The 19753-nt window shown below is 34.2% G+C and overlaps 1 protein-coding gene across 7 annotated transcripts in view; it reads right to left on the minus strand.

The window, feature by feature from the left end:
- ADGRG6 (adhesion G protein-coupled receptor G6) overlaps positions 1-19753 on the minus strand; it is a 138072-nt gene that overhangs the window by 51066 nt on the left and 67253 nt on the right. For 4 of the 7 annotated variants that reach the window (XM_082730851.1, XM_082730852.1, XM_082730855.1 and 1 more), the window contains 4 exons: positions 18181-18804; positions 9430-9498; positions 7112-7195; positions 935-1020 (listed from right to left, as the gene is read on the minus strand). In XM_082730851.1, coding sequence (XP_082586977.1) covers positions 935-1020; positions 7112-7195; positions 9430-9498; positions 18181-18804 — 863 coding nt within the window. The remainder of the gene's footprint in view (positions 1-934; positions 1021-7111; positions 7196-9429; positions 9499-18180; positions 18805-19753) is intronic. The other 3 variants (XM_082730853.1, XM_082730857.1, XM_082730854.1) reach the window with 1 other exon arrangement.

The following is a 19753-nucleotide window of genomic DNA, read 5'->3' on the forward strand; positions in this document are numbered from 1 at the left end:
TGCATATAAAAAGCAGTACAAAATCACAGTATGCAGTAGACAGAAAAGAAAAAAAAGAAAAAACAAAACCTATGGAAAATGAAATTTTTGTTATGGAGACAAAAATAGGTGATATCTGTAAGGACAAGAAAAAAAATACTGAGGTTGTTTTCTTTTTACTGGAAATTACAAAAATTTTCATTAATAGAATACTGATTAAATAAATTAGTATGCCCTAAATCTCCAACAACAGAAGACTTGGGAAATCAATGACCAGGTAGCCGCATAATGCAATACTATGCATCATTAAAAAAAAAAAAGAAAAGAAAGGTCTCTGCTCACTTACAATATAAATCTGACAATAACAAAAGTAAGTACAGTGTAGAATGGTATGCAAAATATGTTTTTAGTGTAAAAAGGAGGGAAAAGATGAATCTATAGTCTTATTTTCTTTTATATGCACAAAGAAATTCAGGGGGGAAAAACAAATAAGAAAAATTAACTGATTTCTAAGTAGATGGGTTGGTCTCCAGGGAGATGAGCTACAGGGATGGGTAAAATATTTTCATGATATATTTTGTTATGCTTTTTGGCTTATGAATCAAACATTCAAACAATTAAATTAAAGATATATTATCTATTTCTTAAAGCTCTGCTAAAAATGTAGGGATATAGTAGTAAACAAATATACCTATGAAAATATATTTCTATTTATGTGGTACTTTTCTTCCTTAGATATTAATCGTCTATTAGGCCTGTCCTTAATTCAAGTGCACCTCCCTTTCTAGAAATCAGCATATACCTCACTTCCATGTTTATTCTTAGTATATATAAGGAACAGTGTCTATGCACCAATGTGATCTGTGGACTCAGTTACCCAGACAGCAGAGTCCCTTCCAGATTTCCAGAGGTTAAAGTTTTCAAATCAAAGAAGAAATTGTACAAGTTCACTTACCCATTCTGCTACCTTGCTCTGCACTTTAACCTCAGGGTGACGAAGGATATTTTGCATCACTATGGAAATTCTATAGATAATTCCATCTGTCCATTGGAAATAGGATTTAGTCCATTAATTATAATTTACAGTTATATAATTCCCAATTTAAATTTACAATCACACAATTTTAAACACTTTAAAAGAAATGCCTTTTTTGGGAGATAGAGATTCCAGTAGGAATGCATATGTCACAATAATAAAAGGTACAGTGCAGAGAACATAGTCAGCAGCATTGTAATAGCATTTGTATGATGACAGATGGTAACTATACTTGTAGTGAGTACAGCATAACACACACACTTGTTGAATCACTATGTTGTACACCTTAACACTGTCTGTCAACTACACTTCAATTAAAAAAAAAAAAAAAAAACCTAAAAAGAACAGAACACCTTCTACATAGGTACAGAAAATTTGAGATATTTTGACGTTATGCTCATTGACCTTTGTAACTTCTTAGAAAGAGTTCTCAATTTATTCTTATAAATAATTCATTGTCTCACAATTATCACCTACATGTTTCTTTAATTCTATGGATTTTGGATATAGAATTCTAAAATCTTTTCATGACTTTTTCATGTACAATTTGATCTCTTATAACAATTATCATTTTTTTGTACACTATAAGGAACAACAGAGTTTGGGATATGAAAACTTGAGTGGGATGATGGACGAAGTTAACCTGAAAAAGAATAAGCATACATATATTTGGTGCCCTCGGCCCCTTATTCTTCTTTTACTCTTTCCCCTCCCGAATATAGCATTTATTTCTACTCATTTACCAGATTTTTCATCGAAATTCCATAAATATAGTTGCTTGTTTCAGAGTAAAGGGGGAAAAGAAAAAATATTTGCAGATAGAGTTTTATCTCAGCTAAGTTGCTTCAGAAAGAAAATCTTATGGGAGAGGAAAGTTCTGCCTTTTTCTTTTTGGGACAATCTTTAAAGTAGCCTGAAAAAAAAAATATATATATGTGTGTGTGTGTGTATATATATTTATATATTTATATAACTCAATTTATCCAACTCAATTTACATTTATATTATATATAAAATGTAAATTTATATATAATTTATATAAAATGTAAATAAATATAAATAAATTGCATTATATAAAAATGCAAATGTAAATTTATATATATATATATATATATATATATATATATATATATAATATAAATTGAGTTGGCTGGTAAATTGAAGTTACCAGCCAGGCTTTGCTAAATCTCTCTAGAAGTGTGTTAGAAGGTAACTTACTATAAGCAGCTAATATAAAAAATATATCATTTTAAAATATCATAGGCTATACAGAGAAAAAAATTGAATATCTGTTATTGTCAGTCATCTTTCTTCATGCTTATAGTTTGGTATATCTTAAGTAAAATATGCACAGAAAATGTAGAAATATATAATTAAAACTATATTGGGGGAATAGATGTAACAAAAAAGTTGGGAAGTCAGTAGAAAAAATATAAAACTCTGACTCCAGAAACCCCTATAATCTATCAAAATGGAAATTCCAGTCACACTACTAAAGGAATGCTTTTCCATTATTGGGTCAGAATCCCATGCTAAAAATTTTTCCACTCCCCGAGGTAATAATATAAATACATGAAATTTGCACAAGTCCAAGGACAGGTGGGCTTAACTTATGTAGACTAGGTTATTTAGCTTCTAAAGCTCTTCAAGTATTTTAATGATTTTTGATTTTATATTCCTCTCAAAATATTCTGAATTTAAAATATTTAGAGGAGTATATTCAAAACAAATGATATTAATTCAGATTAAAAAAACCTTTATCACACAGTATATGTCATCATATCAAATCACGAACATTCTGAGTGACTGAGGAGAAATCCAAATTGCAGACGTCCAAGAGATAGTCTAGGATCCTAAGGGTATCCTGTGTATCCCCGGTGTCAGCAGAGGAGCTAAAAAGCAACCACTAGATGGAGACCTAAAGCATGTGTTTAAGAGTAAAGTGTTCTTCCCTCTCAGGAAAATACTGCAAAATACTAAAACTCATTATTTTTTTTTTTATTACTGACATTTCTGTAATGTTTTGGAAACATTTAAGATATTCTTCTTTAAATTTTAAATATTTCCTGCCTCATTTTCCCCCAATCTGCTGTTATTTATAAATGAAAAAGACATCCAATATCAGAGACAGCCTAAATCAATATATAAGTACAGCACTCTCCCTAGAGTTAAATTGCTTACAGCAAATAAAACGTGAACACAGAGAACAATGTAACATCTTATGTTACAGATTCTCTTATGCTATAGATCATTTTCAAGTAATCTCCCTTCAGAAGCCTCAGAATGAGGCATTTATATACTCGGGAGTCTACTTGTTATACTTATTTAAAATTTCTAAATAATGTAGGCAAACAAGTCCAGGAGTGAACTGTCAAAACAAGATAAAATGTCCACCAAAAAACTGGTAGGAGGGGTTTTGGACTGCAGCAAAATAGCTGGCTTAAGCATTGCTGTTGCAGAAAATATACAATTAAGACATACTGATTCAGGCTTTCCCGCATCATCCCAGCAGTCAAGGCGTCTTCTATAGGTGTAACAACTCCCATAGGTTCTCAATAGAAACGCTAATCACACATTTTCATATATTCCAGAGACTTCAAAAGATATATGTATTGTCCTAATAATGACATCCAAGCCAAAAAAATTCATGATAGACATTTCTTAAGGTTGGGGACATGGTGGGGGGACAAATTTATAAGCATGCCCATTTTCCAATAAAGGACTCTTCCAATCAAGTAGAACCTTAAAGTAGAAATCATTGCTTGCCATTATAGATGTGGTGTCAAAAGAGTATATTCCTGTCAATAGGTCTTTCTCCAATTAATCATTTTTTTTTTTTTTTTTTTGGTCCTTCTTAGCACTCTTTCCAGGGTTTCTTAGGAGACACAGAAATGACACTATGTATTTATTCTATAGTCAAGGATGTGAAACATAGGTTTGAGAAGGTAGGTTTTAAAACATTTGTGTGAAAAGAGAGATGTTGTAACATACACCAAATGTTATTTTAGAGTCAAAATGATATCTTTGAACTGGTGATGAGGTCACTATAACATGACAGTTGGATTTATAATATGACTGGAGTTCTGCTCATTCCTCACATATCGTTTCTTTAGGTAACTGGCATTCAAAGCTAGATTGATTGTCCAATCTATACACACATCCAGAGAATTTTTTTTTATTTGAATAGTTAAACATATGTCAAGAATCTGGAAGCATGGGGTGCCTGGGTTGCTCAGTGGGTTAAAGCCTCTCCCTTTGGCTCAGGTCATGATCCTAGCGTCCTGGGATTGAGCTCTGCATCAGGCTCTCTGCTCAGCAGAGGGAAACTCTCTCTGCCTGCCTCTCTGGCTATTTGTGATCTCTCTGTCAAATAAATAAATAAAATCTTTGGAAAAAAAAAGAATCTGGAAGTAGTGATGTAATTAATACATGTAAGCTAGATTTTTAGAACAATAATAAGGACTAACAGAGTTATTCCCTTACTTGGGCTACTTGTGTTGACCCGACAAGATTTAATATTCAGTAGCACTGGAGTGATGATTCAAGCACAGAAAGTACAATTTAGTATGCAAATAATAATTGGCCCAAGAGCGCTCCTTAAGAGTATAATGGAAAAGGCCCAAAAGTTATTGTGGGAATACCTAGATTATCCATCCCATATTGAAATATCTGTTCATGAAAAATAACTTAAAGATATAATTTTACTAGTATACAAACTGAGGTAACAGATACAAGTCATTTGAAGATAACAAAAAGAACTTTCCATAGAGAAACAGGAATACTTCATAAAGTTTAGGAAAAGAAATTTTATGGATACACTTAAGAAATCTGTCTGATTATCAAACAGTCACAACCCCACCCCTCCCCACACCAGCATATCATCACTGAGAGACCCAGCAAAACTCTTCAATAAGCCAGAATTTCAAGGACTGGATAAGTTAGATGACAAATTTGATAGTTGTCCCTATCTTTCTTACAGTGAATAATGAAACAGGATTTTCTGATATATCAGATCGTAAGCCTGACTGAGTTTCCCAAGGACTAAGAAAAGTGTATCTGGAATTGCTGACAGTATATAAATGATTTAGATAGTCTAGGACATGACGTTAAATCCCATTTATTCACAAGGTGAACAAGTAATTCTCTTTCCAATTATTTCTAATTTGACTACATCAAAGAAAAAATATTAATTATAGTCTGTCTCTAACTCTTTGTTAACTCTTCCTTTTTTAAAAAGATAATGAAGTCTTCAGGCATAGAGATATGAGAAAGCAATAAGATATAGAGAAAATTCAATAACATTGTTTTCATTACACTTGCTCTTGCTTTTCATTTCTGTTTTACAACAAACTACTGATTTTACAAGAGCAATATCGATTTTCCCATATAAGTGCAAATGTTTAAATTAAAATGTGAGTCAATTTAGATTTAAAACTATTAAATCAATAGTACAGATGGCTCAAGGATGTGGCAAAAAGTATTCTGATAGTACGCAGATTTGAATACATAATTTTGAGAATATTTCTACCACATGATGACTGTGGAGTAATTTTAAATGCTAGGATTACTTTTTTTTTTAAATCAAGAATCATCTAAATTGCATTTTTCCCTTTAATGTAGTCAAGTCAAGCCATTTTAACTGAGTCTAACATTTGCTTGCTTTGTTGAAAATCCAATGAAGATTATGACGCAGAGAGAAATGGCTGAACAAGGCTCTCTTCAAGAATGTCAGAAATTACATGATTGAGTGAATACAGCTCCACTCCACCAAGTCAAGGACTCTGAAGCATCGTATAAATGTTCTTGGGCAGTAGAGGATGTGCCTGTCCTAGAGGGAGAATGCCACAGAGGCTCTTTGTATATTCATACAAAGAGCGAAATACTTAGTTAGAATTATAATATTCCCATCCACTGGCTGGAGTCCATGTGAAATATGCACTGGGAACGTCAGCTGCTGCTGCTTTCCTGGGGGTTGCTGGAATGTTTGCCCCGTCATAAATCTCCGTGGTGTAACTACCAGAATAACCATAAACACTTCCCTGAATCGATGTCTTCATAACCCTAGTGAAATTTATATCTATGTAGCATGTAAAATATTCCATACTTCCAATTTAAATGTCCTCACAGAGGAAGTTGGTGTAACCCCTGAAGCCAAAGAAAAAAATGAACTATGTGGCTTTCTTTTCTCTGGGTTTTGGTCTCTGGTGATATATTACAGATGTTTTGGCCTCACAAGTTAAATGATTGGGGTTGAGAAAATTCCTTTGTTTCTAATAGCTCATATTTGAGAATATTGCTGTAGGCAAGGCAATGGTGTGGTCACCTGATTGGAATTTCTCTTTTCTAGGAGAGACTTAAACCATTTATTCTGAATTACCAAGGCTATGTAGTCCATATAGGTGGCATAACTCACATTACCTGGCATTTTCCCTGCTCATTTCTGTATCTCATATATCTGCCCTATTTACAAATTACAAAAAATATAAATAAAACAGTATATGTGGAAAAATAGGCAAGAAGTATTGACACTTAAATTGAAATTTCATCAGCTGAAAATTGACTTAGTTGATATGCAATCATATTCTAACCATTACTCTTCAACAAATAAAAATGGAGAGCAAAGTATTATCATATAAATAGATCTAAATGTCATAAACACTTAAAGTTGGTTTCAGTGAGAAATTACATTACTAACATAATTTAGTTTTTTTGAAATTATAAAATTCTTTAAGAAACTGGTTTCCTGGAGCATATAATCTGACAAAATACCATGAATACTTTTTCAGATATCTAGTATAAAGCAAATTAATCCCTTTTAATTAAATGTTTTTCTCTTAACGCTTCCTTTGAAAGCAGTTTTTGCTAAAAGTGGACAAGAGTAGTACTGGAAATGTACTCATACCACCAGTCATCAGAATAATGAACTCCAGGGAGTCAAGTAATATTTATTTCTCTTACTAATCTTTACAAATGTATAAATGTACCGACTGAGTCCAAAACCAGAAATTTTGTTTGAACATTCGATTTTCCACTCTTAGAAGACAATTTTTTTATTACATCGACATACCACAAGTAAAAAAGGTAATGATTTCTTACCATTGCTTTGCTTAGCGATTCTATTAGTAACAGGCATGTTAGTGGTGACAGTGGGTGGTGTAGTACTAGGAGAGTCTACAGTAGCTGGTAATAAAGATGAGAAAGATGTAATTTTGCAAGGAGCACATGACAGTTAATTTGGATGAGCAATCTACAATTAATGCATGAAAATATACAGAGGAGGAATAGAAACCATTTCTTGCTACTAAATACAACAGACTCTAGGGTTACAATGCATAAAATGAAGCAATGCTTCCTATGGCACATTAAGAATCACTTCATATGGCCTCTGGGGTCACATTGTGCAAGAGCATGGAGCTGGTACCAAGGAAAAGGAGGAAGAACATTGAGATTCTAGACCCAGGTCTGACTGATGACCACAGAGTGAATTACTAAATCTTTCTAGAACCCAATTTCCAAAGTTCGTAAAAAGAAAAGTTTAGAGAAGGAAGTCTGTACTGCACCTATATCAGTTTGAGAAATTATCTAAACTAAGTTAGTCTTCCACTGAGACTAGAGAAATAGTCTCCAAGGAAAACGTATTTCTTCTTGAGAAGATAAATGTGAAGAAAAACAAAAGAGAATGAAATGTATAGACTATATAGAATATTAATGTGTAGGATCATTTACAGATCCCAATAACTCTACTAAATGTTGATGGATAAAATGGATTTCAAAAGAACAAGCCTTACAGGGGACACCTTTTCAAGGCATTATGTCATAGCTATGCTTCTTCTACTATTAAAACTTTCAAAGATTAAACCCTTATGGAATGCTTTATTATCTTTCTAAGGGATTCTGGAGGAGCTGTATAGGTAGTAAAATACACACACAATCTCCCTTTAGTTTATCTTAGGAGTATGTTTGTACTAGATGTACATTCATATACACAATGATCATAACGTAGTTCCACAGTGTAGCGGTTAGCACGTCTGCTTTACAATGGCCATTTGTTACATATCTCAATTTTAAAAATATTACCTAAATTTAAGACATTCACTTGATTATGCATTGAGTGATTATGATTATGATTACCTTCTAAAAGTGAAATTCTTTGATTCAAAATATATATCCTTAACTAAAATAATTTTCCATCCCAAAGTATTCTTTTTGAAGTTTTTCTTTTTTTTAATTATGAACAATTATATTTATCTTAATGCAAAATACGTCAATGAATTTAAAAATGCTTTTTGGCCATTTAGGACATGGGGAAGGGGAATTGCTGGGCATTTGGTCTTTGATCTGTGGAATCAGGACTATAGGTGTCTCAGATTAAAAGAAAACAACAAACCCTTCAGATCTTGAACTAAGCAAAATTAAGTGTTCTTCCTATTTCATTTAACTATTTCAAGACTAGAGTGAGTTCATGGAAATTCTGTAATAACTTTATTTTCATAGCTCATTCATCCATAATAATAATGAGAAATACTGTCTCAGAAAAGAAGGAAACATAATACTGAATTACATCCCTTCTTCCTGACTACTCCTACACTAGAACCACAGAAGAGAGTTTAGGTTACTACTAAGAAACACTTCTAACCACTGTCACTTTCAGGATATGATGCTCCTGATAAGAGATCCAGCTTTTTCAAAAGGCATAGTCATGATTCTTAATGTGGCACATAGAACATGTTACTTCGTAAAGAAATATTTAATAGAATAAATGGATGAAAATGGGTCATAAGTAATTAGGAGAAACAATGATAAAATTAAAGCAAGATACTTATTATTTTAAAACTTTAATTATATATTATTTGCATGCAACTATTTAGTACATAATTTATAACTGGAATATTGGCCATAATATAGTCATTGTGCATTATAATAATATAATTACATTAAGATTAGTTTAATATAACTAATTTTATCTTAATATTTAAGTTATAGTGTACACCATGAACTGCCTTATGGTCTTGTCTCAAGCTTAACTGAATATTTAACTTAATTTACCCCTTATTTTTTATACATGAATACCTTTTCAAAATACTGCATGACTATATTTATACAGGATCTTTGCAATACTCTTGAGAATAAAAAGAGGAAAAAATGAAATAAATCCTTGTTTAATAACATATAATCATTCACATTTTAAAACCCAGTCCTTTATGGAAAATGGTCGTCCAGCATGTGAATGCATTCTTTCTCCACAGTGTATGTACTGTGCACCCACACAACTAAAACACATCCAGAAATTCTTCTGTTTTGCTGGTTTCTGGCTTCTCAAGTGAAAAGTAAGATAATAATCAAAACAATTACAACCCCATTATCCAAAACAGCAAGTAGGAAACAGACTCCGGAAGACGATGTTGGCTCCCTACCTTGGCAGAGGGTCCCCAAATCGGCACAGCTGGCTAGTTCTGCTGCTGGGAGTGGGATCAGGTAGGAACCTTGATCAACACAGAGGAATTATACAAGTTTAATTGATGATTTAATGACATTATCCAAAAAAAAAAAAAAAACCACCAAAATGCCCACAAATCTTATGGTTAGCGTAATGGGAGCAGCCCTAGAAGAGTCCATCAATAATAATCTAACACCAAGAAAGTCTCTTAAAGCCTTTGTGTCTTTGTTTCCACAAGTGTAAAATCAGGTTATTGAAATTTCCCTCAAAATCTTCAACTCAATTTATTGTCTATCCACACATGAAATGAAAAGAAGTGCTACTTCCCATTAAAGTTTGTGTAAAAAATCCAGGGCCATTTCACAGAACAAATTACAAAGCTCTGGAAGAAATTCATATAAATAAAGTAATATAAACATCAAAGATAAGTTTCAAAAGTAAACTTAGATATTATTAATATTCATAAAACGCATATTTTTGGTTCACAGGCACCAGCATATGCCATTTGCAATTCCAGAAATATGTTCCTGTGGCTTCAAGTTGGTCTCTGTGTCTTTTTATTTCAATTTTTTTTTTGACTCATCCTCAGCAAGAAACAGTGTAGAGTTGGCTTTCTAGTAGGATAAAGGATTTTCTCTCTTACATTAAATCTCCCTGACAGTTAACAGACTTTCATCAACAGGTTGAGTGTGGGGAAGATGTGCTAAGCTTACCACAAAGCACCTGCGTTATGCAGAAAGACAGAAGAATAAATACAAATATTTATATATGCATACGCATGCACAAATACATGTATTTGATTTTAAAAGGACATTTCTATAATACTGATTCCAGTCTAATATTTAAACATTTTCCAACCTGTCCTGTGGGAATAGTACATGAAGGCAGAGCAGGTACATGATCTAACAAAAGATGTCTAATTAGGTAATTGATGTGCATAAGCAGAAAGCCTCCCAACAGTTTTTAACAGCATCTCATGAATCATGACTTCTTCATTCTCAACTGCCTCAGGCACCTAAGCCCAAGGAAGAAATGTTACTTCAGAAAAACTCAACTCTACAGGCAGGTCTATGAATTTACCTGGCAAGAAACCCTCATCATAGACATTTACATGTCCATTCAAAAAAAATTAATCACTGTTTAATGTGTGAGGCACACAGGCTAGAATAACACTCTAAGACATTGTCACTGCCATCAGAATGGAAGATAGAATCACAGTTCTCTCAATGCTGTAAGTACTCAGTGGCTCAAAGGAGGGTATAATTAGCAGCTTGGTGAGAAGGGGGAAAGAGAATCCAGTACAAAGAAGGAAAGTAGTATCACTATACTGATGTGGGGACAGAAGACTAGAGATGGATATTCCTAGCAAACAGAATTACTGAAATATACACCAAGATGGGAGTAAAAAGCTCTGAGAACCTGGGTGACATGGCATTACTGGAGTAGAGTATAGGAATGATTGGATATATAGGCAATGGATACTAGTGGAGGTCTGATAGAATATTGGCACCATGAGCGGTAGGATTCTTCCAATGGCATATCCCACACACATAGTAGGTGGGTACTCAATCTTTAGCAAATACAGTTCTGGATACATCATGAATGACTGAGAGCATTTTGAACTCTTTCTTAGAGGAAAGGGAAAACATAAAAGGAAAGTAAGTGAGAAAATTAGGTTTAAATCTGAAACCACTTTTGAGGCTCCAGGGTCAACTAAAAGGGAATATATAAGAATAAATATTATTAATTCACACTTGATATCATGAATACAATGAGGATGACAAGAAAGAAATGGATAGAAGCCATCCAAAGATAGAATGTACAGTATTTAGTAACTAATCAGAGAAGAGAGAAAGAAATAGAAGACTAGGGCATATTTTTCTGGTTTCCAGCTTGAGAAATTGGTGTAAAATGATATCATAGAAGGAAAGAAGAAATACTAAGAGAACAGCAGACTTAGGTAGGGTGGGATGAATAAGTCCAGTAATGGGAATTGAGGTGCCTGTGTGACATCTGGATACATGGGCAGGTACACAGGTTTTTGTAAGAGTCTAGCCGAGAAAAAATGCTGCAAAATCTGCATATGTGTCTGGGATCGCTCAAGCTAGAGTAGAGATTTGATGGAACCACAGATACTCCTATTTTCAAATATCATATCATTATTTTTTAATTTTTTTTATTTATTTTCAGTCATATTATTTTTTTTAAAGAGCTCTAAATTTGAGAAGTAAAAAGAGTTCTTGAAGAAGGTGACTTTATAGAATTTAAGTGAAGAAAGTTTCACAGAGGTATGGCCATATCAAGTATACTGAAATGGTCAAGAATGGTCAAAACCAAGAAGACCTTTAACTCTGCATTGGAATTTTGGTGGTAACTGTAGAGGACTTCGTTTCGGTAGCGTGGGAATGATGAACTCAGGAGCACCACTTGAGAAGTGACTGCAAGAAAAGGAAGCCTGGCTATGAAAGAAAGCAGAGACAGGGAGGGTGAGTTTGAAAGACTGGAAACTTAGACAGTGTACTGTGGAAAAGGGCACCTGAGGAGGCAGACGTTGAGGCTTGCCTGGTCAGGACCAAGGCAGAATTTTACTGTCAAAGTTTCTGTCCACTGTTCTTTCTCATCTTATTTAACTTATGACCTTTTTTTGTAGAATCTTACTTCTCTGTGAGCTACTTATATTTTAGTGAGGAATTTCTGAAAACTAAAAAGGCTTCAAAACTCAAAATGAGGAAACGTCAGCCACTGCAACATAAGGGAGAGAGAAAGATCCTTGGATGGAGTTCCTGTGCTTCTCAAATTACACACAATGTTGGCTGTCAAAGGTTCCTTAGGTCTTTCTGGCACTGATACCATAGCTCTGGAAGACAAAGAGAGATAAGGAGATGGTGTGGGAAAGAAGTTTCTAGACTAACTACACTTCCACCGCAGTATGCTAAGGGGCTCAAAGGTGGAAATGAGGAAAGAATCAGAAGAGTTATGATTTAGAGCATGATACTTAATATTTTTTAAAAATATTCATTGTATGGTAACAATTACAAATTTATTAAATAGTAACAAGTGTCATTGTATGATAACAAGAATAAATTCCAATATGGGACACCCCTGTCACAGTAAATTATAATACTTCTCAATATTTAAATTATTGGTTGCTCTTTTTTTAGGTACTTATACTGTAGCAAATTGATACTGCATTATAAACACTCATTAAACACTGTTTTATGATGATTCGATACAGAAACAGAAATTAGATCTGGAGACTACCTGGTGTAAGTATAAATGACAAAACTTATTATTTTTTTTTATTTTAAGAGTTATTTATTTATTTATTTATTTATTTATTAGAGAGAAAGAAAGAGTCAGGGAGAAGCAGAGGGAGAGGAACAAGCAGACTCTGCATTGAGAGGGGAGCCCGACATGTGGCTTAATATCATGACCCTGAAATCAGGACCTGCGCTGAAACGAAGAGTCAGACCCTTAACTGACAGAACCACCTAGATGCTTCCCAAGTGACAAACGTAATTAGCAGAAAATTACATTGCTAAACGAAAGCGTTATTACAAATATACCAAATTACATAAACAAATACATAAAATATACAAAGTACACACAAACTTTTTATTTCTACCCAGTTCCATTTTCAGCGTATCCACATAAAAAAGTCATTCTAGCATCAGTTTTCCTAGGTGGACATATTTATGAACCAGACTGATAAGGAAGAAGAGACAATTTTCTTTCCTGGATCATAATATAATTATTATCAAGGGACTATATTCAGAATGTGACCTATGTATGTTCATTGATGTTTGTGGATACCACAAAGGCATTTATTTAATACTAACTGTAAAACTTAGTACAAAGTTTCCTTGTAAGATGTAGGCACTGAAAATGAACAGGTGATGAAAGGGTGCAAACTTGTTAATCTCTCTTCTCCATCTGTTGTCCTTCCAAAATCTTGCCACTGAAAGGAGTCACTATTTACACAGGCTGTGGTAAAAAATGACTGATGTGTAGCCAAGAACTCATCTTATATTCTACATAATGATAATCCAAATAATAGTCAAATCTTCACAGCGAGTAGCAATAATGAGAAAAAAAACAATTGCTTTCAATTCCCTCTTTGCAGTTATTATTAAAATGAATTTTATAATTTTTTATAAATATACTTAAAATAACATTATTTCTGGACCTCTTAATTCTCATAGAGTTTGGGGCATCTTCAAAGAATAGAGTCCTCTGTAAAGATAAAGTAATTTTTTTCCTGATTTTATTACTTAAAAAAAGAATTCATTTATCTAAAAATGCTACACTCAATAATTTTTTTAGGGATGAATGAAGGAGCTAATAGTGAGTCACAATTTTTTGGCTGTGAAGGACAGAACTGTAACAATTGACAATGAAAGGGTAGGAATCCAAGAGTTGATGAAGCCTTGGTAATTAAGAACAAAAATCTGGAAGTGAAAATAAAAGTCAGTACAAATCCAAAAATTTCTAGAAAAGAATAACAAAAAAGTTGGGTACTTACGAATTGTGTCTTATCTCTGCATCCAAAAGTGGTTCATAAATGGAAGTGTTTAATAAATTTTGTTAAATAAATGTAGTTTGTTTGAGCTTAGACTGTTTATTGGGTTATACTGTACCACTCCTCAGGAAAGAGCAGTCATCAGGAAAATAAATAAAACTCATATAGAAGGCACTACTTGTTCTTTGTGAAAACTCATGGACAGTGGCCAGTACCTAAACTTAAAACATAACACAGGCAAATACTTGCAGTTATAATTAAAGAGTCCACTCACTGGGAAAACTATCTATGGAGGTCATAAAACTGAATATGTTTAATAAAATTGGGTAAGTAAAATATGCTTAATAAAATAAAAATTATAAAGTAAAAATTCTAAGAAAAGGAATGATGCTATAAAATGAAAAAGAATTACTGCTAAACAAAGTCTTTCTGAAAAAAAAAAAAAACAGACAAGATTAACTGTGTTTAAAAAAAAAAAAAAAAACAGCCTGCTGAAAATTTCTTAATTAAGATATAGTTCCCCACAAGGTTTAGAATAGTGTAGGAAAACAAGAGTCTAAATCTGAAATTGTTGAAACATTAATTAATAACATGTTGATTTTATTAAGGCTAGGATATTTACTATTTGAAATAAATGACAGGATGTTTTAATGTTAGTATAATCAGTTCTGTTTTACCATCTTAATTTTCATATCATAATTTACTCAGCAACAGACCTTTGGAAAATCTATTCATTCTTCTACCACAAGTTGAATCTGGAATTAAAGGTCATATTTAACAGACATTGTCAGTCCAATGGAATGTTAGGCATGAAATTCTATTTTCCCATTGGTTACTGTACTGATCATTAGTTTTTGGAAATTACTGTTACGATAAACAGCAAGCCAAATGTTCCAGGAAAAAAAGAAAGGTTAAAATGTTAACAGAGTAAACTTTTTTTCACTTGTTCAAAGTTCTGCTTAGCTAACAAGCTTAGATATCCTCTCTCTTACAGGTATTTCCTGCCAGTTAATAAGTGACTCCAGTTCTTCAACTCCCAAAGCTGATGACTGAACAGCGGGAAACTCCCTCTCCAGTGATGATTCCTGAAATGCAGCCCAGGATATCTGAATCCACGGAATGGGGTGTTTGACATCACTGTGGAATGTTAAGAAGACTGCTATAAAAATTAAAGGAATTCAAGCCCGCTGAGTCTGTGACTTGTGCTATTCTTTCAATGAAATCATTTTGAAAACATATAGATGACTGTGTTACACCAGCATATGTTTGATGTGTCCCAGTAATCTTAGGCCTTGGGAAAGGAGTTTTAAAGAGAGTGTTAAAGAAAATGTGAGAACACCCAGATATAAAACCTGAGGAAGGGGGACAGGAGATGTGCATGTTAGTTCACCAACTGCCTTGACCACTTACTTAATTTTTTTTTTTTTTTTAAGTTTCAGTTTCCTGCCCTATGTTAAGTGAAGGGACTGGCCTACGTTGGAATTCCAAACAGAAATGCCTCCTGGAGCCAGAAGGCCATCTGAAGATGAAAGGGGGCTGGTGGAAGAAGAATACCCAGAGCGGTAAGGGCTGAGGAGAATGCCCATCCCTTCACAAGGAGTGAACACCACCTAGCTCCAGCTGTGTTGGCCTGGCAGCAAGACTAGCCCAGGCTTCGTTTCTTGTTTGCCAGCAAATCCAAAAATTTATTTTTATTTGAGATCATTTTCTTAATGTTGGAAAGAAATCATTGTTTAAAAGCATTTGTGTGGAACAAATATAAATAAATGAGAACAACTAAATACTACCACCATCATGGATGTCTGAGGGCTAAATGAGCTCATGAGGGGCTGATTGACTCCCCCTGGCCCTGGAGACCTAGCAGGTCTTTACCACAGTCATCCAAAGTGTGTGCTTCGGGAGGTTGGACCCTCATGATTTTTTAGACTACTTTCAAGGATCAGCAAATTTTCTCTGGAAGGGCCAATAGTAAAAATATTAGGATGGTGGGCCATGTTACAGTCTTCCACAATCACCAACTCTGACCCTATAGCAAGAGGCAGCCACAGACAATACAAAGCCTCCTAGTCATGGCTGTGTCCAATAAAACTTTATTTACAAAAATAGGTGGCCTGTCATAGGCCTTCCTAGTTTGCCAACCCCTGGTCTAAAGGATTTCCTAGAGAAGCTTAGAAACCAATCCATGTACATCCCTCACATTTTATCACATTAATGTATCTAAGAGGCAACACAGGAAAGAAAACTTATGACTTTTATTTAAAACAAATAAAATATTTATGCCCCAGAAAGCTAGTGTTTTCCCACAGATCACTCCTGGGCCTTCATACTCCTTATCCAGGCAAGAACTAGCTCATCTACTCTAGTATGTCCCATCTTCTAGTCTGGTTTATTCCAAAAGACAGTCAAATTTATACTTGTAAGAGACATAGCTCTAAAATTAAACTCCTGTGTTCACCTCCTGGCTTAGCCACTTATTAACTGACACTAGATAAGTTACTTAATTTCTTTGGGCTTTACATTTCACATCTGCAAAATGGAGTTAGTAATAAGACCCACATCAGGGGTCTATGTTGTAGAAAAGAGTGATTATGTGTAAAGGGCTTAAAACAGTACCTAGAAAATATGCACTGAATATTCAAGTTAAGCACATAATTTAAGTGTTAGCAATTATTAATACACCTACTCAAATATTTTTGGTTGCCATAGTCCTCAAATATTTCACCATAGAAAGGCAACTATTAAATGGTCTATATTATGACTTTCTAATAATAGCCAAAGATATGGTGAAAACAGGCCACTAGAGCAAAAATAATTACCCTGGACATAAGAAGACTATCATTGCCCTCTCACTGTTCACCAACCCACACCAAACACACACACTTGATCTTCTCAATTTCTTCACTGAGTGAAAGTCTTGTCAAGGGTCCCTGACCACCCTCTGTAGCTAGTCAGACTGAGAGGATGCTGGGGAACACCATCAGCTCTTATAGAGTTCTGCAGTCGTCTTCTGCAACATGCTTGTGGTTTACCCTCTGCCAACAACCCACAAGAAAATACCCCTCAAATGGCATCACTTCATAACCTCTCACCATTTGTGGGATCACTATGGACCACTCGAAGGGATGGGTGACTTACACTGAGAGTTCGCTGACAAGAGTTCCCCAGAGCAGAAGGGCACACACAGGTCAGGGAAATGGGGGAAGTGGTCTCAGGTCTTCAAAGGGGTCCTACTTTGTTCAAACTATTGGGAATGAAGTTCTGAAAAAAATCTCCTCCAAAGCCACATGAGTATTACTTTTTAACATCAGACTCCTCCTCTCCTCTTTTAATGAAAGTTATTTCTGTGACTAAAAAGTATTTATTATCAACACTTTAGATTTAGTCATATTACATTATCAAAAGTGACAATGAAACTTTACTTTTTGTATTTTAATCAGTCCTATAATAAAATAAGGACTTCCAAAATTAACTTAGGTATGTAGAGAATGTTTGATAGAAGTCTATTTTAATATAGTGTTGTCATATGGAATTATTTTCCTAAATATTTTGCATTTAGCTACTTCTAGTAATATTACATTCTAAGTCTCTCAAAGAGCAACTATTACGAGTATTGAAAACAAACAACAAATGCTCATTTTCAAACAGAGAAGAAAGTTCAAAGAAAAATCTGATAATTTCTGATTATCAAAGATTTTTCCATAAAATGGACAGCTTCGATATTTTATCCTGGCTGAGTAAATACCATTCCTTTTCAGGGGTAGATGTTTATTTGAATGACATAATGGAAATTTCATAAAGATCAGCTTTTTATTGTACCTCTTTGTGGTCAAAAACAATTACTTATTAATTAATTTTGTTTCAGTCCTAGTGTTAACCTTTCTATTCGAGGTATGACAGTTACAACTTTTGTTACATCAGTAATAAACTGTGTGATATTTTATGACATAAGGAAAACTTTAAAATGGTAGAACCAAGAGCTTTGATTGAATAACGAAGGTTTGTAATCAAATGTATACTATGTTTGGCTGAGCATATAACATTTTAAAAATCAAAAGCTCATTAATGACAACTACATATATACACACACAAAAACATACACACCCATATATATACACACATACATAGACACAGGTACATATGTATGATTTCTTGTTCACCAACATTCATAGAATAATTTTAAAAAGGGGGGGGGGGCATGCCCAGACTTACCACAGCTTAAGTTGCTTTCTGCTTTCAGAGCTAGGGTGGGGATATTCCAGAAGTCATTTTGCCAGTCAACCACATTCCCTTTCACATGGCAGCTGAGGTTGGAGAGGACTTTGGAATTCATGGTAAAATTCCAGAGTCGAAAGTTATAAATGTCCCCTTTGAGGGAGGCAATCTCATTGTGCTGGGAGCCTAACAACAACTTCCCATTTCCAGGAATAACTTCACTGATGGTAGAATCGCACGGAACTTCTTCATAGTTTCTTTTGAAATTTACACCAACAGAACCCAGAGAATTATTCCAAATGATGCAGAGCTGCTCAAAGCTTTCTGTGAAAATGTCTTCTTTATCCTTCACAGGTAACACGCTGTTTAGGAAGCATTTTGAGCCAGAAATAGAAATAAAGTAGCCATTCTTGGCCTTTCCAAAGCTAAGCAACTGTGTGAAAGATGCATTTGAGTAGGAAAAAGCTATCCATTCATGGTCTTCCTTGCCAATTTTGGTTGCTTCAAAACAGAGAGTGAAAGCGCTGAGCTCTGGAATAGAGACACTTTTGGCAACAGATACCTGATAACTATCTAGCATCTGGGGTAAAATGACCTTCTGGTTCCTTAAGGACACAGCAACTAGGAAAAATAATAACAGATAAAATGTATTAACTTCAAATAAGAACTAATGAGAGATACAAAGCATCTGATATGCCCACCCCCACCACACCACTTGACTGACTGACCTCTGCCCCACCAACCCTCTTTCATGATTCTCTATCACCAACCCATCACCTTGTACCAATAATAACAGCAATATGCAACCCCATCTATATTCACTCTAATCACGGTGGGATCTCACATCAAAACTTTTGAGCTAGAGACGACCAAGATGATAAACATCTTTTTTTAATACCAGACCTAAACAAAAACAAAAAACAAAACCCTCAAAAACCCAAATTAAGGAAACTACTATTTCAGGAAAGCTCTGTTTATACATTTTTCCAAATAATTTTCTAAACATAATAGCTAATAGTTCTATTTTTCATTAACAAGAGCCTTTTACTCTTCTTAAACACTCCTATGCTACTTCAGATACCCCATTTCCTATTCATTTTCCCCATCACCAGGCCATTTCAGGAACAAAGGTAAAAATACTATTATGGAGAGGCAGTCCAATAAAAAAAATAAAAATAAAAATGGAATTTTAAGCCATATTTCCTTTCTAGCAAGGCCTCTGCACTCCTTTCTGAGAGAGAGCAAGGAGCAGAGGAAAATGGGGCAGACAATGCAACTTCCTATCCCAGCTCTTCCACAAAATGCAGTGTGACCTTGGACCTGTTACTTCAGCACTCTGTACCTCATTCTGCTCATCCATAAAATGAAAGACAATGGCACATATCACACAGGTGGTCAACAGGAATTAATACTTGGAAAGCACTAGGAAAGTGTCAAAGTCAATCTATAGTTAAGATTGTGTACTAATGTTACTGGTTATTAATAGATTATTATTATCATCTGCATAATATATTTCAAGTAAAATGAATCAGCCTAGTCTCTTTGACGCATGTGAAATTGTTAAATAATA

The sequence above is a fragment of the Mustela nivalis genome, assembly GCF_964662115.1.
Source record: "Mustela nivalis genome assembly, chromosome: 5".
Lineage (NCBI taxonomy): Eukaryota > Metazoa > Chordata > Mammalia > Carnivora > Mustelidae > Mustela > Mustela nivalis.